The following is a 22,936-nucleotide window of genomic DNA, read 5'->3' as shown; positions in this document are numbered from 1 at the left end:
TATTTGAAATGCTTTCACGGGTTGTGTTTATAGATCTACTGATACTTCAAGTGATGATTCAAATCAAGTAATTTCATATATTAATCCGTTAGTTACAACCCTATTGATCATACCAACGTCTCGATTAATCATTCGATGCTGGAAATCAAGACAGCGGCTCGCCGGCGATGATACTCGATTTAATGATAAGGATGCAATTTTTACTTGATCAACCGAATTATAAAAAGCACGGACAGGTTTTGTTTTGGAAGACTGTGTTAATATAAACACCACAGAGACTGTTGTTTTCGTTTCATTGTACTTTATTGAAATACGATGTCGTTAATTACTCTACATGTGTGTGATTACATAAGCTCCAAGAGTGATCCACATCTAAATTCTCCTTGCATAAGCGACACTTAAACAGGAGACAAGTAATGAGATTTGAAATAAACGATCAATTCTTTCTTATTTAGCGCTTAAGGCAATTGAAAATAGATGTTTCAACTCCTGGACATTACTTAAATAGAACTATTTTACAAATTAACTAGTAATTCGATCAGTTCTTGATCATGTTGATCTAAATTAGAGTCTCTTAAAGTATAATGTCCATACGCTAATGAGTCACGACCGTTACTCGTAATGTGTCGCTTGTCATCAAAAGGACTAAGCCCAATTTTGTTCAGTTTGATAGAGTAGACATTGTGCTGAAAACTGCGTATTTGATGCATGGACGCCATCTGTTGCTTTCTGTTGAAGAGACAGTCCTTGTAATGTTGATGACGTATTTCCTTTTTCGTGACATTTTTTGCAATTCCTTTGGCCACTTTCTTTTCGATAGTTTTGCAGTTTTCTGTATAAAGAAGGGAGTACATTTTAGGTCGCAGGCCAACAAACTCTTCGATAGGTATGCCGTGTGTTCCATCCTTCATCTTTCCCAGTACTTTCTTGTTCTCAGTGCTGAACAGGAAATGGCCTCTTGAGTATTCTGATGTGTCAAACAGTTCTGAGTCTTCTTGTATATCTCTGTAAATGTCTTTGGTTTGTATGCTGTAACACAAACTATCCGTGTCAGTAAAAAGCAGCGTTGCCTTGAGGTCGTATTTTTTCTTGATGTAGTTGTAGTGAAAATCATACATCAATGTTTTTGACAAGTCCAGTATTGCAAAGCCAACGTAGATGGGGCGGTTGAGGTACAACGTGGGTTTTTTCATGTTCACCGCGGCCAACTCATTTGAGAAAATTCTGAAGTAATCAAAGGAAGGAGAGGCGGTCAGTTTCTTGAGCTGTTTCTCGTTATTCACGAGTTTGACATTCACGCGTTTTCTTAGATTTTCCATGGTCTTTCCGAAGACAGAGTTATTCATAAGTTTGAAGAAGTCTTTTTCAAAGTCATTAGCAGCAAGCTTTCGCTTTTCTGTGTTAAAGTCAATGTAGGACTTGAGCCAAGGAGATTGTTGGAAGCGGAGAACTCGATGAATGTTTGTTAACTTCATACCCAAACTAAGGTACAGCTTCAAGTTTTGATAATGTATAACGTATTTTGTCTTGTTGTTGAGGTTTGGAACTAGTTTGGCGACCTGCGCAGATTTCAACTGTAATTCGTCAACCAGCTGCTCGCAGTAGGGAGACAGCATGTCATTTTTCACCACCAACCTCTCAGGGGCCAGTGGGTAGTCGTTGTGACGATCGTGTAAGCTGCAGGGGTATTCCAAATCCACTTCCAAAATGCACCCCTCCTCACTGTCATCAGCAATGTCTAGCACATCTAAATCCGCAATTTCGTCCTCATTCAACCAGACAAACCCACCTACAGGCAGCGATCGTGACATCGCCCATCCGTAAAGGTTATTAGCGTCTACGTACAAGATAAAATTCGTCTCCTGATCTTTGTCATAACCCGCTACATAAGGGTTGTTTGCTTTGCTATATCTATTTGATATCATAGATATACCCCCTCTTATTCCCTGCTCGATAAAAATGTACATGTCTGGGTCCGTTAAAAGCTCTAATTCAACGCCTGTCATTTTCAAACAAGCCGCCCAGCTAAGGCCAGGGCTTGTATAGAACTGGGCGGGGTCTAAATGGTAATAGTTTAAACAAATGTCACGAAAATTTTGAAAAATATCAGACAAAAGCAAATCATCAGATTTCAGATACAGATCATGATAATCTCCCAGCGATCTACATTGAAACTCGGCAAACACTGTTTGTGCATGGGCGTAGTCTTCCTCACTTATTTCCTCATTTTTCAGTGAGCTAAAAAATGCCTCCATGGGTGGGAGCTTCGTTTCTTGAAACTTCTGAAAACTATCAACATACTCGTAAGGGTAGACCCCCTTTCTCAACAGTAAAGGTACCTTATCAGCAGGTGTGTATTTCTTAAGTACTCGAAACTTATCATCTCCCTCTTTTGCTAAATTGGAGACAAGCTTTTCAAGAGAAGCATTCATAAATTGTAAGGAGTCAATAAACACCAAGTCTCCCACAGAAAACGAAATGTACTTTTCTGAGTTGTTGGGTATACAGGTGATAGGAACCCCTTTCAATTTCCCCAACCCTTGCATGATCAGGTGAGAGTCGTAACCGCGCAAGTTGTACAAAACGACAGGTATGCGATTGGAAAACTTAAAATTCAAATTGCAGGAAAAGTGCGCGGCCCCGCGATATTTCCCCGTAAGATGGCAGTGGTCTCTCGTGCGGTCAGTTCCATGCAACTCTTCGTCGCAAATATGGCAGTGTGTCGCCCTTTGAAAAGCTTGCTCCTCATTATTGTTAATCGACATCGGGACAACATGTTCTAAAATTCCCTTAATACGTTTTTCTTCTTGTAATAAATGCTCTAGAAATTTATCAACCGCATCCTCCCCACGATACACAATAGGTGGAGTATCATAAGCCTCTACTTCAGAAACTACTGTATAGCAAAAACCGCTTGGTTTGTGCTCTTGCGTTTTCTGTGTAAACGAAACACTGGGGTCTAATTGTTGCTCATCACAAGACACTAAAATAGACTCGAAATCTGCGTAAATCACAAAAGGAACTTTGAGCTGTTTTTGAACATCTTTGAAATATAACACATCATGGTCTTCATCAGGTAATTTGATTTTTTGCGGTCCATTCTTAGCACATAGTGGTTCATGCTCTAATAATAAATCCTCCCTCACAAACCCATGTAAACAATATTCACAGAAAAACTTCTTACATTTATACTTAGTTAAAGAACGTAATAACCTGCTTAAATCCCTAATTAAACAATAGTGTGTCGTTTCATTACTCGAGATAAGCAATAAGTTAACATGATGTTCTTTTTTGCCTTTCGTTATGTACACAGGAAACAATTCTTTCTCTTCAAAGCCAAAAAGGTTGATACTTATTGTGGGGTTTTCCTTCTCAAATTTCGATATGTCGCTTGCTTTTACGGGAAACGTGATACCACTTACATTGAGCTCTTTTTCATAGGGTCTGTAATGTTGTGGTCCTTCCGGTTGACTGGGTGAAGGGCGGCCAATACACTCCAGAGAAAGCACTTTTGATCATCATTCTGTACATTGAGTATTGCTTTCTTGTCTTTTAATGTTTTAGGAAGTTTAATGTAGCTCGAGCCATGGAGGGGAGTGTAAACAGCTACGCCGAGGTCAAGCTTTAATACCTATAAAATAATTCACAAGTTTCACTTAATTATACTGCAACAACACAATGTCAACAAGATTTATTTTCCTTTGGTGACATTTATAAACATAATTATACTGTGATATTAACATGAAAAGAAGCCTAGCTACCTGAAATAACTAAGGAGTTAAAAAGGCAGGCAGCCTAATATATATCATAAATGCAACTTTAGTTCTGCACACATACATAAAACCAGAACACAGAGTAAACGCTAAATAATTATTATACCAATAAAAAGAAACAAATCAAAACAGCCTAACAGATCCATGATCTAATTAAAGATTAAATAACTAGATTAGATATTGTAACCCCTAGAGCCAAATAGGCATTTATCGAAAAAACGTAATCTTTACCTCTTTCAGTTGCCATCCGCTGCCTTCTCGTTGGTAAGCCTGAAATGATTCCTTTATCTTTTCGACACTTTCATGATACTGGTCAGATAGGTCCGTCAAATGTAGAAGTCTTTCACAGTTACTTCGAAAATGCGGTGTGCTAATTTCATCTTCACCCTCTGGCCTATATTTTATCATTTTCACATGTACGCAAATAAACCATTTTACGCCTTTTTTCAGTTCCAGCTCTCGTTGTAAATTCCTCGAGACATTAGCCTTCTTTCCTTGTAGGAAAATGGACAAATCATACTTTTCGTTAATCCGTGGTTTCATTTGAAAAATGTTTAAATTTCCATTGAGTGCGCTTTCACATTCGTGGTTTTCCACATCACGATCCTCTCCACTTCCCTCTCCACCGCCAACCTGAGCTTTGAACATGTTCTCAGCGGACACATCTCGCCTGTCGTCACCTATTTGCATTCTCCTACACGAACGTTCATGCTGTACCTTCTTGTCTCGGCGATGAAAGGTTTTGCTGCAGGTACTGCATTGAAAGTCTTTCTCTTTTGCATGTATCTTCGTATGGCGTTTAAAATGAAATTTCCTTTTAAAATGTTTATTGCAACGAGCGCAAACAAAGTTTTTGGGAGCCTTTGATCCGCCGCGATCATCGTGTCCCATAACACTGTTTCCATTAGCACCAACCTCGTTAGCAATCTTCTGCTTTGCTGTGCATTGATCCTCAATCGCCTTTCTCTGGCAAATTGCCTGGTGTTGTTGAAGTTTATCTTTACGATAAAACATTCTTGTACAGAAATTACATCCATATTCCTTTGCTCGCGTGTGAGTTTTCATATGTCGCTCTAAATCATATTTTCTGGTGAAATGTTTCTCGCATTGAGAGCAGATAAAACTCTTCTTAGTGTTCTCAGGTCGACAGTAAAGATCAAAAGATGATTTATCTACCTCGTCACTGATGCCTTCTTGAAATACCTCCATGTCTCTGAGAGAGATTGGGTGACAGCGACAAAGGTCTTCCCATTCTTGCATGTTTAGCTCTTCTAATTCGTGATAAGCATTCATATTTTTCACAACTGAAGGAGCAGTTAGAATGAGTCTACTTTTATATCTTTAAAATGGCAGGTTTACGTAATTGTCTAAATTTAGAATCGTACACCCCATTTCTCGTTAAAATCATAATTTCTATTTTTAGACGCAGGGCGCAAACACTGGTTCGAAATAATTTAGGCTATTGCACCACCGCTTCCGAGGACGTTGTTGTATATTTAGCGATGACATCATTCTATTGAAGTTTCTATAGTGAGATCTTTTCCTTTGAAAGGAGGTATAACATACTAAACACACTGTTTTGCAGCCATCGATAAAGATACCACAGACTAGTTACCGGTGCAAAGTACTAAAGGTCAGTATTTACTTTCGATTTTCCTCCTGTGTTTTTAGCAATTAAGCAAATCAAAACAACGAGCTGATCAAGACACAGATTTAAATTGTTCCGAAACATAACAAATTCTAAAGGTTCAGGATGAGATAAATGAGATAAAACATCACATGCACTATGATATAAATTGTAATTTTATGGTATCAAAATAGTCTTTAGCTTTGTTTATAATTATCCGTTGAACTGTTTTATTTTGGCGCAAATGAATACAATCGCCTCGCTGGGGGCAGGTTTTTACCATTTTTTAGACTAAAATGCCTTATTTCCTTAAAAGAAAAGAGATTTAATTAACGTTTCCAGAATTAGGGGTTTCGCTGAACACAAAGGCCTTAGTAACATGCTTTTCCCAAGGGTTATTATCGGAGCGAAAAATTCACACTCAAACCTGTCAACAGTTCATTTACATTTCTTTAAAGTAAACTCTCTTACTGTCAAAACTTTCTAAAAGTTTTCCATTTCAAATGACGTTAAGATCATAAGATCGATAAATCATTTAACCAGTTTAGTGACCAAGTGCAAACAACGCCAAAAATAATCAAACTAACAATTATTACAAACAGCAAAATAGATTTACAATTGCGCTTACAATGACAGGGTCATTTTGATTTCATTTTGACTTTAATAATATATATGTTGAGTCAATACTGAGTAAACCTTATTTTATCTTTATTTAGTTGGGTGCGAACGGCTTTTACTAGAAGATAGCAGTAGAAGAAAGAAATTGTCAAATGCAAAACAAATCAGACAGAAACAACAGAAGCAAAGAGCTAGTAATGGTAAAATCTCGCAGAAACTCATTTTCTCTTTTTACTGATTTAAGAAAACTTTCTCACTGTCGAAAGAGTCCAATACATTTCCATGCTTATTAAACAAATCTTTTCATACCTTTAAAAGTGCGTTCCGTTTTCCTCAAGCGTTACGTAAACCATGCATCAAGATCAACAAATTCCAATACCTCTTGTCTCTCGCTCTTGCAAATACCTCTTTGTACCGCTTTGGAACACTGTCCTGGACAAATTTCGGTAATCTCTTGTCGTAAACTTGGGTTTTCGTTCAGGGAAAACCATTCAAAGTATAAAGAAATCTCAACTCGCGATTGTAGAAACTAAACGAATTTTAACAGTGCGCCTACATGTGTTTGAAAGTACGCTTTTGTTTACAAACACGGTTTCTCAAAGGACATCAAACAATTAGGCGGTCAAATATGTTCACTGATGCGCTTCAATGATTTGGCTTCTTAACGCAGAAGTTTTATAGTTTTTAACGTTATATGGTGAATTTTACGCCAGCAAAATCTGCAAACCCGCGTGTGTCCATACTACTGCCTATCAGGTATTTAATTTTATTGGTTCCGTTGATTCAAACCTATTAAACAACAGCTTAGTGAAACCGTTACAAGGATTCCAAGCGGACATAAATTTTTACTTTATTTAGTTGAGCGTGACACATTTACTCTGACTAGAAAATTAAGGTAAAAGACCAAAATCGTGAAATGCAAACGATATCCCGAGTTAAAACTGTAGTCATTAAAGTTAAGCTGATGCTCGTGTATTAAACAAAGACACAGAAACAATGGTGCTGATGGTCGCTAATAACTCGGTTATTTTATTTTGAAAAGAGCAATCAATCTCTTATACAAGCATACAAGACAAGATTACACGAATCGTTGCTTTATTTTTCCGATCTGCTGCAGTTTAGATGATCGATAGGCAGAAAAGACTTTTCTCTTTTCCACTGTACAACTTTGAAGGGAAAAGTTTTGCCTTTCTTGCGACTTTTTCAAGGAATAAATACGGATTTATCGTCTAGACACATTCCATCGTGAATAAACATTCATATTTCTCCCCATAAAATTAAATCATTTATTCATTTTATCATGTTATGAAGTCTGATTACTAAATCATAATTTTCGCAAAATAATTCTATCTACTATTTTTGACTATAAACCAGAATGGAGGGGGAAGGGAACATTGCATGATGTTATGTTCTAAAAATATCCAATTACATCATCCGATCTATTTTTAAACTATGATGTCATCCTATGTAAAGGGTTATCCCAAAATAGAAAATTACGTCATGAACGCCCCTACGCCCTTGCGCATACGCCCCTCTACCCGATGATGTCATCCTCCGAAAAAGGGAAATTACGTCATCCCCCAGGGGGATTGTGACGTCATGTACGCCCCTTACGCCCTTGCCCATGCGCCCTGGCGCAGTATCCCTACCCTTATACTACTATTAGGCATTCTATTAATCCCACAAATTACCTGTATACCACAAAATGCAAAAGAAACGTAAATCTATGTCTGGCAATACAGTACACATCATGGAAATATACAAATTTAAATTTAAGAAATGGTCTCATTTATTACACATGGCCAAAGAGGCAAATGTAATTTTTCTGTGCAGCCTTATGACCACTTGGTCAATATTTTGACAAACATTTCCTCACGTATAAATAATGAAAGGATGCGATTCTTATTAATTTGAAGTAGCTTAACATTCAGATGACAAATATAAATAACAATTACATGCCTCGACGAACTGAGTGACATTGCTATCATATTATCGCCTCAAAATGTACAAGATCTATTTTTTTATCGCCGAGCTCGGCTTTAATTCCAGTTAGCTAAGTTTTAGCACGATTCTGTCTTAAGCGCTTTTATAAATCTTCACATAAACGCCGAAGAAATAAGCTTAACCCTATTCAGACCGGGCTTTTTTGGTCTTTTCAGACCGGGGTGGGGGGGGCGGATTCCGCCCCCCCTCCGTAACTTCCAGAATATTTAAGCAATCACAATGAAACTTACAGGATATATAATATGTCCCAAAATCTATCTTTTGCTATATGTCACGTGGGATGATGACGTCACATCACGTGACAATGACATCATAATGTCAAAACAGCCGCCATCTTGGATCCGCCATCTTGGATTTCGAATTTTTTCAAAACGTCAGAAAACCGCGCAAAATTACTGGAAAATACTCAAAACCAATAAAACTGTGCTTAAAACCCGTAAACAGATGAAAATAATTGCTTTAAAGTTATTTTTCATTAATAGAAACAGGAAAATTACAAATTTGTGAAAACATGCCTGTCAAAATGCCGTTGCCATGGTGACGTCAAGTTTCTGACACAACAAACTACCCTACCAAATTATTCCCAGATAAATTTTAGATAAAGTCTCAAAGTTTGGCAGCGTTTGGTTGAATATTAAAAAAGTTATAAGCGTTCAAAGTCGGCGCGGGCACTTTCCGCCCCCCCCCCCCCCCCGGTCTGGATAGGGTTAAGCCAGTCTTCAAAATAAATTATAGTACAATGAGAAACGCTTACCTTAGGTCACAGTGAGTTTTTATTAGAAATGTTTGCGAAAAGCTTCCACCGTTTCTCCTCATTCCATATTCTTCTTTATGGGGAATACAAATAAAGGATATTGCATACCCTTTGTTTGGGGACTCGTGATCGCGTCAAGAAGAAAGAACATTGACAAAACTATCCTATATAACTCAAAATCACTTCATTAGATTGCAATCGACGCCATTTTGAAAATGCTCGTCATGAGCCCGCAATACGGACCAGGGGGAATCCGCTAGCAGGGGGGCGCAGCTTAACTTCTCCCCAGGCCCACTCCTATCGTCTGAAAGAAATAACATCCATCCTCGCCAAAAGCAATTAAAATGAAAAGAAACTGACAACGCTATCCTAAAGAGCATACACCAAGCCTTTGGCAAAATTTTCTTTTATTTCAAATGCAAATGGTCGTTGAGTAGGAAGCCAACAAACTTTTCAATTGTATTTTTACTGCCGTACTTTTTCAGGAAAAAGTAATAATGGCCATTTTTAAAAACGCTATTTAAAAAACTACAACTTCACTCAAAAAGATCCTAAGAGAGAGGTTCTAGTTAAGTTTTCAAGCGAATTTAAAAATGTGATCCGTTCTGGTCACGTGACCGATGACGTCATAGCAATGGGATTGATTAAAAAGTACTTAACATATAAGAATCTACCAACATGTAATTTCTTGTTACCTCACATTTAATGCAACGCCAGATACGCACTTGTACCCAGACACCCAGTTTTTGGAAATTGTACATAGCCCCCTTAATATTTATATTTTGTTCGGTACCTGCAATGACTCCTTTTTCAGTAACAAAGTATTTTCGTCACAGTGAGCAAAAACGAACTTCTGAGCAAAGTCACGAGATTAATGACGTCATCGACCTAAGACTTACACATGAAGTAGTTTATGGCAAGAGTTATTTCTATACGACGTACTACTCCTGCTGACTTCAAACTGACCAAGTTGTTTGGCATTGACGATATTTCAGTTGCAAAGGATTTTGAGAAGGTTTTTATTATAATTATATATTTTTATTATTATTATTATTATTATTATTATTATTATTATTATTATTATTATTTTATTTGGCGGTTGGGGGAGGGGGGTGGCTGGGTGACCATAGAATAAACGGTTTTAAGGCCACAAAAGAGGGGGGAGCTTTTGAATGCCGCCAACCCCCTTCCCCTTAGTCCCGGAAGGTCAAAAACGGCCAGTCTAGGTATAGTTAAAACATTTGAGCGAATAAATTGAAAGAGAAGGCAAGTGAATAAGAATGGGTGCATATTTTCGCCTCTTTGCTGTCTAAGAAGGGAGTATCAGTTGGCGTTCGGAAAGTTTTTTTTTCTAACTCCTATTTAACTTCCATTGCAGTTGGACCAGCAGTGACAATTGATGGAGATCAAACACAGTTTGTAGCTTTTGGGAATGATCTACAGCTGACATGCCAGTATGTCGCTTCACCTCCAGCGTCTGATGTGCTGTGGAAAAAACATGGAACTGTGATAGCAAGAAATGCTAGCGTGGAGATTAATGACCCACGAGTCACTATCCCACATTATAATGAAAGCCATGTACAGCTGAAAGTTAGCACAACTACTTCACAGGATGCTGGGAATTACATCTGTCTTGTTACGAATGATCTTGGTAATTCATCTGATACGACAATAATTGTTATAGAAGGTATGTTAAAGTGTACAAAAGTAGTAGTGTGTTTCTTACCAAAGTAGCGTATTTCTTTGGAAATTACTTATGTTATCTGTAAATGTCACTCGCAAGTTATTATCTCATGTAGGAACTACCAACAATTTGGGACAACGAGGGCATTTTAATCGATATGAGATGATTTGCCTTTTCTCTTTTGTCCTTTACCAAAACCGCTAACAAGCTAGCAAGCCCTTGTTTGTAATGACGACGACGACAGTGATGATGCACGAAAAAACACTTAGCATCATTTCCTTCGAAAAGATTTTCTCGAAGACTCTCCTAATACATGTTGTACTTTACATTCACATAGACTCAAGAGATAGATTATTTTTGCATTTAATGTGTTAACTTTTATTGAAATTCTATCAGGAATGCTAAGTTTTCAAAAGATCAAATGACAGATTACGAAACAAAAAAGGAATATTTAAACTACTAAGACCTTTTTTTTTAAATTTCTCATGTAATATTGTTGCGTTTTACAGTGAAACCTTTGATCGCTACTCATCCACAAGGAGATACTGTAAGAGAAGGAGGAAACTTTAATATGTATTGTAACGCTACTGGGACTCCAGAACTGACAATATCGTGGACGAGAAATGAATCTCCTATAAATACAAGTGACAATTCCAGGATCAGTCTTTTAGATGACAATAAACAGTTGACTATAACGAATGTAAGCAGGACAGACAGCGGAGAATACCGATGTGTGGCGAAAAACAGGGTCGGAAGGGATACCTCCAATGCTACTACAGTGAATGTCCTATGTAAGTACAGTGTGGTAAGAACAGTCATGAGATTTTGAAATTCTGAAACGTCTTTCCAAGGCTGGAAAAAATTATGAAAGTGAAATTGCCAGCTGATGGCCGGATAACTCGTGGACTGTAGGACAATGTCAACATCACAATGACTTGTATGCGTATGTCTAGTCTGCGAGAGCAGACGGCTTTTTCGGCTCAGAGCTGTCTGCTTTCGCTGGCTATGCTATATCCTGCTGTGCCTTAAAAAAACGTTTCTATTTAATTCATGAAAAAGATATAAGAGCGTAATAAAGTTGTGTGTCAAGTTTCTGTGCGATCCCCAACTGTTTTTAAAGTTCTAACCCCAAGCTCGAAATATTATTTCTCCTTACTGATTGTCACCTTTATTAATGTTTGTTTAATTAACGTACTCGATTCCCTAAACACACTCCTTTCGAAATTTGAGATAACAGTTTTCAAAAGTGGTTTGCAATGTTACCACCTGTTAGTCCACACATCGAACAGTCACACGCACGGTTGTATATAACAACTGCGTTCGCGGTCATGAAAGCATTTCTTCAGGGGGCTAGGTCACGATATTTAAAGTAATTTTGTTTCATTTCGTTCAACTTCAAATTGGCAGAGTAACAGTCTTTTTTGACGGTCACACTCCAAACAAAGATAATTTTCATACGAGCAAAGGTTCAGCAAAGATACATGTAAACTTCAGGCCGAGGTTTTTCAAATTTACCCAAATGCAGCCGTTTTTAATCTTCTCCATATTTGCCCATCCATGCCGTTTCTAGGCTTTTCTGTGTTTCTTTTCAGCTCTTCTACAGCGGGGGGAGGCCTTTATTGTGATATTTCATTTAAGAGTGTGTCCAAAAGAGGACCAGGCAACATGTGATACAGCTCAAATCACCGATTTTGCCCAGACTTAGCATAAATGTTGGGTATGATGGGCTATTCACTGTGGCAAAACATCAGCTCAAAATATTTTATTCCCTTCAAGTTATGACACCTTTTGCAAAAGTGGTCATTTTTCACTAAATTATGCATATTTAATTAGCTGACTTTGATTGACCAGTTCCACAAGAAAAATAGACCTCTGAAAATAAAAGTCACTGCATTATATTCTGTGGTTATAAGGCTTTAAGTACAATAATTCAATTCAACCGTCCGATTTCATTTTTTCTCCTCAAACGGTCTTTTGGAAGGTACACATTTCGTACTGTTGGAAGTAGCCTTTAACTAGTGCCCAATATCTCCCATGAGCAACACCTTTTATGCATTATTCTTACATGGGTAATGAAATCCATCATTAAACTTCACAAAAATGCCACAAAATTTTTGGGGACTTCAATATTTTATTCGTACTGAGGAGCTAAACACACGTGACTTAACGATTTCTTGCTATTTCATCAAAATTCACCGAAACACAGAAGCCATTTATGTGCCTCAATTTGGCACAAAATCGGTACGAAATAGCTAATCAAGCATACATCTATCGATAACAATCAAAATATTGGCGAAGAAAAGGCAGTTAGGGCATTTTTCGAAGCGTTTTCAGAGCCATATAATTCGGCAATGTTGTGATAGCAAATGTAAAAATAGCAGCGAAAGATTTTCTTCACAAGTTCGCTCAATTCAACATTTAGGCACATCAAAGTTAAGAAACAAGAAAATTTATACTACATATATGCCACTTATCGACACTCAGATGCTTTCTTTTGAAGAATTTGTTCTTCCTCGCTGCACTTCGATCCTTCGATCGATCTCAATTGACATGTACTGCTGCTTTGAGGCGCGCTGAACTTAGCCAATGCATCGTGGTTCATTCTTCGTGAAACGTGTAAACAGGTTGTCAATAAAGTCATTCAAAAAGCTGTTCAAAGTTCATGGAAGGACACTTCTCTCAGCCAGTTTGCATGAAATAAATTTAACTGGAAAATAAACAGCGGCCATCTTGAATTTCTACCTTTGAGCCTGTCGTTTCAGTCAGCGGTACGGCCGTTCCAGTCAGTTACGTTATGTATGGGGAACTATTATGTCCTCAATATAGTAATTAACTCTATACTCTACTTGCTTCATGTACCCTACTCGCTTGATGTATTCATTTCCTTTTCCTCCGCGAATGTTTGTTTTCAGGTAGGATGCGTTTGTGATGAAAATGAGAATATTTTAAATTTGGCGTAGGGAAAAAATTTCCTCCGCTACAGCTTGATGTGTATACCGCAATGTGATGCTGAACGAACTCTAGGGTGCTCACCAGACAACCGGTTGGAATGACCACTGAAAAATGGAAAGGCTTCTTTCCAAAATTAGCAAACTAACCGAAATAGATGTCGCTTACCATTTGTAGCTCAGTTTCCTGTTATTTCTTTCCGTTGGTGGGAGACCTGATGCATGGGAGACTAGAACTGGGAAACCTTGCAAATAGTAAGAAAATTTCTGACGTTCCGTCAATTTCCGAAGAGATTCTCCGGAAAAAAAATACTGTTCCATTTGACTTTATAGCACAACTAAAGTAAAGTGCGCGATTGGTTAATTTAGCGTCTACTATTTGCCCATGGGTGCACGCTGACGTATGCTTCAACCTGAGCGCGCGCGCTGATCTGTTGCGACATGAAACAAGAAAGTGCCACTGCTTCACGCGTTTTTACTTGTTTTCTCGATTTTCCTGTGAATTTGAAAAGCCAAACATGAGAAAAACCATTTCTCCATAATGCCGAAAGACTTTGAGGTATAATGCAAGTTTGAAATAATTCAAAACTTTGTTTTGTTTGTTTTTTCTTTTAGGTTTTCGTCCGCGGCGTTTACGCCAGCACTATACGCAATTGTTCAAATAAGCACGCGCACTTTTACCTCAAAGAAACTTTAATAAATCTCCTAAAAGTTGTGCTATAAATCAAATGGTAAACGTCACAGCGTGCACTATTGAGTTACAGATGCACTTGGGAGGTTTGCTAAGCACTCAAGAAGCTAGAGTCGCCCTCGGCTTTCGCCTCGGGCGACTCTTACGCATCTTTCGTGCTTAGCAACCTCCCGCGTGCATCTGTAACTCAATAGTGCATGCTGTGACGTATATCATTTGTTAATTCACCGAAACAGAGTTCTTGATTTTTCAGGGTGCCACCCTGAAGAAGGCAGTATTGCCGAAACGTCGGAGCAGTTTTATACCGCCATTTAGCGTCATTTTGGAACACAAACAATTATTTTGATTTGGTTGCCGTGCATGCCGACCGTTGAACAGAAAAATCAAGAACTCTGTTTGCAAGGAATTTCTGGGGTTTTCGGTTGAATGATTCGCATTTCGGAAAGTCAACGGGCGCTTTCCATTCGACAAAAAATTTCGGAAATGTCGAAACAAGAGCGAATGGTACAGAAATTTCCTGGGAAAGTTTCGAGAAAATCCGGAAAGTGTTGACTTTCCGAAATGCGAACCATTCAACTAAGGTTAACTCGTTTTTTTTTCGTTGTTGTTTTGCAGGCGGCAGCAAAGAAATGTACAAATATTTATAACGCGCGTTCAGGCTACGCCATTGTTTTGCTCATTAAACTTTTTGGGTTGGCGACGTTTTCGTTGCTTGTGTGGCTTTTGAAAGGTCCCTGTATTCGTGGCCACGATGTGATTAATGGCGTTTCCTCAGTGCTCGGAATGCTTTTTATTTGCAAATATATCGAGTTATACGTGCAGCAATCCGGCCACAGTGCATTATTTAAATGCAAGGTAGAAATTTCCATATTAGACGCACTACCATATGCAAATGTTGTTTTTCCTTCCCTGCAGTCAACCGGAAGAGTTGGAAAATGCTGTTCCATTCGCCACTGGAATTTTCAGGAAACTCAAACCAGAATTTTTAGTCGAATGGAAAGCGCCCACCACTTTCCGGATTTTCTGGAAACTTTCCGAGCAAATTTCTGTACCATTCGTCCTTGTTCCAAAATTTCCGGAATTTTTGGTCGAATGAAAAGCGCCCTTAATTACTATATTGGGGACATAATAGTTCCCCATACATAACGTACCTGACTGGAACGGCCGTACCGCTAACTGAAACGGCAGGCTCAAAGGTAGAAATTCAAGATGGCCGCTGTTTATTTTCCAGTTAAATTTATTTCATGCAAACTGGCTGAGAGAAGTGTCCTTCCATGAACTTTGAACAGCTTTTTGAATGACTTTATTGACAACCTGTTTACACGTTTCACGAAGAATGAACCACGATGCATTGGCAAAGTTCAGCGTGCCTCATGTCAATTGAGATCGATCGAAGGATCGAAGTGCAGCGAGGAAGAACAAATTCTTCAAAAGAGAGCATCCGAGTGTCGATAAGTGGCATGTATGTAGTATTACTTTCTTGTTTCTTAACTTTGATGTACCTAAATGTTGAATTGAGCGAACTAGTGAAGAAAATCTTTCGCTGCTATTTTTACATTTTGCTATCACAACATTACCGAATTATATGGCTCTAAAAACGCTCCGAAATATGCCCTAACTGCCTTTTCTTCGTCAATGTTTTGATTGTTATCGATAGATGTATGCTTGATTAGCTATTTCGTACCGATTTTGTGCCAAATTGAGGCACATAAATGGCTTCTGTGTTTCGGTGAATTTTGATGAAATAGCAAGAAATCGTTAAGTCACGTGTGTTTAGTTCCTCAGTACGAATAAAATATTGAAGTCCCCAAACATTTTGTGGCATTTTTGTGAAGTTAAATGATGGATTGCATTACCCATGTAAGAATAATGCATATAAGGTGTTGCTCATGGGAGATATTGGGCACTAGTTAAAGGCTACTTCCAACAGTACGAAATGTGTACCTTCCAAAAGACCGTTTGAGGAGAAAAAATGAAATCGGACGGTTGAATTGAATTATTGTACTTAAAGCCTAATAACCACAGAATATAATGCAGTGACTTTTCTTCTCAGAAGTCTTTTTTTCTTGTGGAACTTGTCAATCAAAGTCAGCTAATTAAATATGCATAAATTATTGAAAAATGACCATTTTTGCAAAAGGTGTCATAACTTGAAGGGAATAAAATATTTTCAGCTGATGTTTAGCCACAATGAATAGCTCACCATACCCAACATTTATGTTAAGTTTGGGCGAAATCGGTGATTTGAGCTGTATCACCTGTTGCCTGGTTCTGCCCTGTTCTCTCACGGACACACTCTTAATTCAATGACCAGCTGGTTAGTGCTAAAATAGCCTTAAATTATGTGACCCAGCCCCTTGGTGACAAATAAAGAATGATGCTTTTCTCATAACAGATAAACCTGACATCACTGCTCATCCTAATCATCGGACAGCAACAGAAGGAAAGAATGTGGCTTTATCTTGTAACGCTGATGGAAATCCAGCACCGACAATATCATGGACTATTAATGGATCTCGCGTAAATACAAGTGGGAATTCTAGAATCAGTTTATCAGAAGACAAAAAGGAGTTGTTTATAACGAATGTGAGCAGGACAGACAGCGGAGAATACCGATGTGTGGCGAACAACAGCGTTGGAAATGATACCTCCAATGCTGCTGAATTGCATATTCAATGTAAGTAAAGTTTTGTTCAAAGTTATCAAAAACGAACTGATGTATAAATGGTTTACCATCGTTATTTAAAGGCTCTCGAGGCTAAGCATAACAAGAAGCTGTGCACAGCATGAATTCAGAGCGTCTTTAACCTTTTTGGCTCGACGTTAGAGTTATTAAGCGGTTAGAGTGGAAAGACATGACACGAAATAACACGTCGACGAGTAATAAGTCCCTCGAGCAATTGTCGTCAACTCATCATTTTAGTTGTTTTGCCGTTTTTTCCTCGGGGAACGCATATACGAAGAATAGTCTCTACCAACCTCGTTCCCAGGGTCTCTCTCTCCCCGCCCCCCTCTCGCTCTGGGGGGGCGGGGAGAGAGACACCCTGGGAACGAGGTTGAGTCTCTACAACGGTTAGCAAAAAACTTTTAAGCCATTTAGGTTTTCGCTTGAAGACTCTAATAACTTTTGTAAACTTTGAATTCTTTAAATATCAAATGCTTGGCAAACTCAGGACTTCATTAATTAAATTTGATGATCGTAATTTTCTAAATGACAATGCAGTCAGATTTGTAGTTTCCTTACATTTGTAAGCAAGACCGCGTTAAAGACCGTGGGCGAAGTGACATAATCTTTGAAAATGTGAACTAACGAGTGCATATATATCTGAGTCAAGTTACTATATAATGTAACTAGCTATTCCTCACACAAACAATTACACAAAGGTACGAGTAACCAAAGCAAATACCAGCCATGTTGGAATGCTTTCCGTTAACCTGTTTCAGGCGTTCAATTAGATGGGGAGCAGCGCGAAAAATGGCGAGCGATAAAAATTACAGGGACCGCGCAGAGGGAGGGGCTAGGGAGGCTTTAGCTCCCCCACTTTGGTGCAAAACTTTATAAATAAATAAAAAAAAAAATAACGAAGCAAAAAAAAAAATGGTTAGTTCAGTCCGGTAAGGGACAAAAGTTACTGGCAAAGTAGACGCGCAGAAAAGTTAGCAACAAACATTGTCATAAATTAGTTATAAGTCGCTATAATTATCCAATAATTTTTAAGTTTAAGCCTTGTGCTAGCACAGGTTAATGTCTTTTTATGGCTTTTTTAGCAAGCGGACCTAGCTCTCAGGAAAACGTAATTGGTTAAGTTCGATCCGAACTCATGACTGGGTTACGTTTACAAGGCGATTCCCAAACAAATTGTTCAGTTGATTGTCGAGTCCAGTTGATAGAGGTGCGATAATAACAGTGCCGACCTCGATCTTTTAACAATGAGCGCGAAGTTATTTCTCCTCTTTTTATGTGTCCTGGTTTTATCTTAATCAACGAAAAGTCCGTCTTTTAATACAATGTTTCACTGATTGGTGAGCAATGACGGTCCGATTGCTAGTTTTGTTGAGCAACTCCAAAACTTGCTGCGCGTGCCCTGAATTAGGGAGAGTTGTGGTCGGTGTGGGGCAGAAGTGTCCTTAGCTAGTTTTTACCCTTTTCTGCGCTCGACCTTACATGCCAATTAAACACAAAATAAACAATTGCAACAGAAAAACCAATCAAACAATCAGTCAGTCAGTCAGTGAGTCAGTGAGTCAGTGAGTCAGTGAGTCAGTGAGTCAGTGAGTCAGTCAGTCAGTCAGTCAGTCAGCCAAGTCAGTCAGTCAGTCAGTCAGTCAGTCAATCAGTCAGTCAGTCAGTCAGTCAGTCAGTCAGTCAATCAGTCAGTCAGTCAGTCAGTCAGTCAGTCAATCAGTCAATCAGTCAGTCAGTCAGTCAGTCGGTCGGTCGGTCGGTCGGTCGGTCGGTCGGTCGGTTCTTTCAAACTTCTTGAGAGTATCGGATGTTTGTTTAGAAATGTCAAGCGGTTCCAAAAATTATTTTGGTTTTCTAGTTGACGAAATATCCGAGCTTCGGTGTACCGTAAAATCGCTATGCTCTCGATACTTACAAAAATCTTGGCTCAGCTTGGAAGTAAGACATATTGAAACAGAAAACCCCACGCAAACGAATGAATGGATGAACATCTCTATTTACTTTAGTAACCCAATCGCTTGGCATTTCTAAACAAACATAGAATATTCTCATTGCGTTACTAAAGTAAATAGATATATTAATCAATTCATTCGTTTGCGTGAGGTTTTCTGTTTCAATATTTCTTACTTCCGGGCTGAGCCAAAATTTTTCGAAGTGTCGAGAACATAGCGATTTTATGGTATACCGAAGCGCAGATATTTCGTTAGCTAGAAAACCAGAATAATTATGGGAATCGCTTGACATTTCTAAACAAACAATTGATACTCTCAAGAAATTTGAAAGAACCTTTCAGTGGATATTTCACGCGATTTTCACGCGATTTGGTCCAAAGTAATGGCATCGACTGTTACAGGGAAAGGCATCGACCATTATAAATAGCATCGACTGTTATCAGGAAAGGCATCGACTGTTAAAAATGGCATCGCTTGTTTACGAAAGGGAAAATTGCTCGCAGCAGGCTTTATTCTGCACATTATTGTTTTGTTTTTTGTTCAGATAGTCTGTTTTAATAAACAGACTAAGGCTATGCCTTAATATAACGAAAACTCCGGAAATGATACCTCCAGTGCAGCAACACTGGATATACATTGTGAGTAGTATTCGTTGTTCTAATCGATCCAAAACGACTGACAGGGCTGTCATTAAGCGATGAATTGTAAACGATGACGTCATCACTTTATGCAGGCAGCCGATTGACAGGATCTGTAATTCTGTTGTCTGTTTAGCGCAATCGAACAGAAATTAAGTTTAAATTCACAAGAAATCGCCGCGTAGAACACAAAAGCAAAATACTCCCGTGCAGTTAGAATGGAACACTACGTATACAATGTATAAATGAAAGAGACTAAATGTTATATGATGGGATCTATTAGATTTAGTAGATAGAAATTTGTAATTCTTAGAAAATACAGGGCCGCTGTGAGCAAGAGACCGTTTGACCTTTCTTGCAGCTTAAAACCAAGCTTCCGCGTATCGTATTTTGTTGATCGACTTTATCGGAAGTCACGCTATAATATAACGCAATCTTTGTTGTGACAACAAAGGAAAATCTAAAAAAAAATTAAAATATAAAATAAAACATTACTGTTGTACCATTGAGCAAATCTAGGAAGGAAATGTATTTTTAACTTTACATCCTTGGCCTACTACTACTACTACTTTATTTATTTGATTTTTATCAGATCCTAACTATGCTATTTATACAATCACTAACATTGCTTCTTAGGTTTAAAAGATTTAAGCTGGCGTCAGCTACTTATATTTACTTTAAGTTTTTGCTAAACTTCCTAAAAATTATGTAAGACCCTTGTAAAACGTCATCGCTTCTGCATGTATTGCATGCCATTTATTTTAGTTGAGAAGGCCCCTTTTCCCTTACGGCTTTGGCACAAAACATAGAATTGTTGTTTTAGAAACAGAAATTTGTGATTTCTGTTTTCGATGATTTGACAATATAATGACTCTGTTAGTAGTGTCCAGCGAAAGTAGTACATACTAAGGATCCGCAAAACATGAGTTAAGACTCGAGTACTCCTGAAAATAGTTTTGCCAGATTTGAAATTTCCCCTTTATTAAAATAATTGTTGTTTCTTTTCTCACAGATCAATCCAAGATCACTGCACATCCTCAGAATACAACAGCAACAGAAGGAAAGAACGTGACTTTATCTTGTAACGCTGATGGAAATCCAGAACCGACAATATCATGGACCAGAGATGGAGCTCCTGTAGATACAAGTAACACATCTAGGATCAGTTTTTCAGATGACAAAAAGCAGCTGACTATAACGAATGTGAACAGGACAGACAGCGGAGATTACAGATGTGTGGCGAACAACAGCCTTGGAAATGATACTTCCTATGTTGCTACACTGGATATACAATGTAATGATTTTAACTTTTTGTAGTTCATTTCTAGATGCGAATAATGAATGAATAGGCTTTTAAGGCCAGTTTGGTTGTCTTTTTTTGTTGCTTCATTTTAAATGTTTGGTGCAAATATTGCATGAACTGCAGTGTTTCCGTAAAAGTTAGTTTCTGAAATTAAAAGTATGATATTAGACAAAATATGATTCTTAGGAAGAGAAACAGACAAATGTACGAAAAGCAGACTTCGCGACAAATCAGCGTCCTCAAATCGAATATTTGCAAATTTATTTTACACACTATCAGATTATTTATCATATGCACAAAGACTATTTTACGACATGTTTGCATAATAATAGCGGTAAAAATTGCCAACTGAAGAAAAACAACGAGAAAGAAAATTGGTCTGCCTTGCATAGCCTTTGTAGATAGAGCCACTTGACTTTAAACGTTTAAGTGATCTTCGTAATTGTCAAATGTTAGTCCTTGATAAATTTTGAACCTCCGAAATAAAATACCCGGATAGCTTTTTGCATTTTTTCGCAAACTCAGAGAAACCGTCTATTCAGTTTTCGTTTTGTTTATGATAATCATGATTTTATTGTATGTGAAAGAGTTAAAAGTCTTCAGTTATAAGGAATAAATGTTCAGGCCTTTGTATTGCCTTTGTTCGTTGTAAAAACGTTCGGTATTTGCATTTTTTCCAGTTGCACCTGAAATCTTAAAGAACCCAAATGACGTTACTGCAGTGGAAGGACAAGATGCTGTTTTCAGCTGTTCAGTTCGAGGAAACCCGTCACCTAGTGTTAGTTGGACAAAGGATGACGAGAAATTGAATGTTACAGCGAATCCAAGACTTTCGGTGTCTAAAACCAACAATAATCACAGTTTGATAATCACGGATGTTCAGAGATCAGACGCAGGTCAATACAGATGTGTGGCTATTAACATTATCAACAGCTCTACTTCAACTGCCGCGACTCTGCAAGTACATTGTAAGTATTAAACCCAGTTAATCCCTTAAATACATAAACATCAATAACTGTGCCGTGAGTTTGGTTGTTTGAAATAATTATATTGTTTTGATTTTTGACATAACTTACATATAATAGATCGCTATTTGTGACGTCAAGCGCGATCTCGAACTCTCGGTGATTATATTTGCTTTTGTTACCCTGACAATTAATGGCGCTCATTTTAAGGTGATTGCTTTTGCTTGAATAATACATTCAGTTTGTTTTAGCGGATCCTTTCGTGTTATAATTTTCGGATTAACAGAACTCACGGAAGTCATCGTGCATTCTTTCTGAGGAAATTAAGACACCTGGTAACAGCTGATTTATTGCCGCGTACGGTAATGTAATGCGGCTGCGGTTATTTTAGGGTCGTGACCTCACTGCTGGCAAGTATTTGCCACCCTCGCTGTCAAGTTACGCTCTAGGGTAGGGTAGGGATAGAATAGTTTCAACAGCGCTTCGAGCAAACTATGCTTCAAAAATATGGACGAACTTCTTGTGAGGAGAATCGTCTGCCGACAACATCTTCTTAAGTTGTTTTCACTCGTGTTGCTGTTGGTATTTTATTCGTCCGCTCAAGCAGGTAACAAATACTTTTTATTTGAAAACAAGTGTTTCACTCGTTGATTTCAAAGCGGAAATCAACGAACAGTCGGTTCTCGTATACTGCTTTATATTTACGTGAAAACGCAAGCCTATTATCTTTTACTACGATCTGATGATGTCGCTTTTTTCTTAATTCATTTTCTTCAAGAAACTGCCTTGTTGAACGTAAATTGATGAAGAGGACTTCTTCAGCCGGTTTCTAAAGCTTGATATTTCGATTGATATTACGTATTTCTGTTTTCATGACAATTTACATATGGCTTCAGTTCCAAGTTGCTACAAAATAGAAACTGATATAAATTTTGCACCGCAAAGATTCAAAAGTTATGCACGCTAGCAAAGCTTATGAACTTACAGGTGCATGTTAAATTCTTGTTATATTATTAAATGAATCGAAAGTATTCTGAATGTTACTAAACTATTTTTGCGTTTCCTGTTCTGTTTTTTGCCTGGCTTGAGATGTGAACTTCGATTTATATGTGGAAATGATATTTAGCTATATTCTGACTTTTACAAAAACAGCTTTCGTTAATTATTTAACTTCATGATCATTTTTTTCCAGTGGATATTTTGTTGCTGTTTTGTTTGTAGGATTTATTATCAAAGTCAAACTTTACAACCAATGGAACTCGTTCTTCCTTAAAATACGACATTCTTTTTCAT

General features: G+C 38.0%; 3 protein-coding genes across 29 annotated transcripts in view; 1 reads left to right on the top strand and 2 right to left on the bottom strand.

Annotated features, from left to right (window-relative positions):
* Positions 1-295: 295 nt before the first annotated feature.
* Positions 296-3,388, bottom strand: LOC144639694 (uncharacterized). Its single transcript, XM_078499000.1, has one exon. It carries the CDS (start codon positions 2,763-2,765, stop codon positions 516-518), a length of 2,250 nt encoding a protein of 749 aa, XP_078355126.1. The 5' UTR covers positions 2,766-3,388; the 3' UTR covers positions 296-515.
* Positions 3,389-3,399: 11 nt separating this feature from the next.
* LOC144639697 (uncharacterized) lies at positions 3,400-5,545 on the bottom strand. The gene is made up of 2 exons (XM_078499004.1): positions 4,005-5,545; positions 3,400-3,631 (listed from the first exon to the last, which is right to left on the bottom strand). The coding sequence occupies exons 1-2, from the start codon at positions 5,064-5,066 to the stop codon at positions 3,419-3,421; spliced, it is 1,275 nt and encodes a 424-aa protein (XP_078355130.1). The 5' UTR covers positions 5,067-5,545; the 3' UTR covers positions 3,400-3,418.
* Positions 5,546-10,335: 4,790 nt separating this feature from the next.
* The window catches only part of LOC144639691 (protein sidekick-1-like), a 105,013-nt gene continuing 92,412 nt past the window's right edge, over positions 10,336-22,936 (top strand). For 25 of the 27 annotated variants that reach the window (XM_078498996.1, XM_078498981.1, XM_078498990.1 and 22 more), the window contains exons 1-5: positions 10,336-10,463; positions 10,970-11,251; positions 16,495-16,776; positions 20,388-20,669; positions 21,359-21,646. In XM_078498996.1, coding sequence (XP_078355122.1) covers positions 11,032-11,251; positions 16,495-16,776; positions 20,388-20,669; positions 21,359-21,646 — 1,072 coding nt within the window. In that variant the 5' untranslated portion in view covers positions 10,336-10,463; positions 10,970-11,031. Of the gene's footprint in view, positions 10,464-10,969; positions 11,252-16,494; positions 16,777-20,387; positions 20,670-21,358; positions 21,647-22,096; positions 22,251-22,936 lie in introns of those variants that run through there. The other 2 variants (XM_078498972.1, XM_078498995.1) reach the window with 2 other exon arrangements.

The sequence above is a fragment of the Oculina patagonica genome, unplaced genomic scaffold (genome assembly GCF_052425735.1).
Source record: "Oculina patagonica isolate OP01 unplaced genomic scaffold, crgOcupat unplaced12, whole genome shotgun sequence".
Lineage (NCBI taxonomy): Eukaryota > Metazoa > Cnidaria > Anthozoa > Scleractinia > Oculinidae > Oculina > Oculina patagonica.
This window is presented reverse-complemented; position numbering and strand designations above follow the sequence as displayed.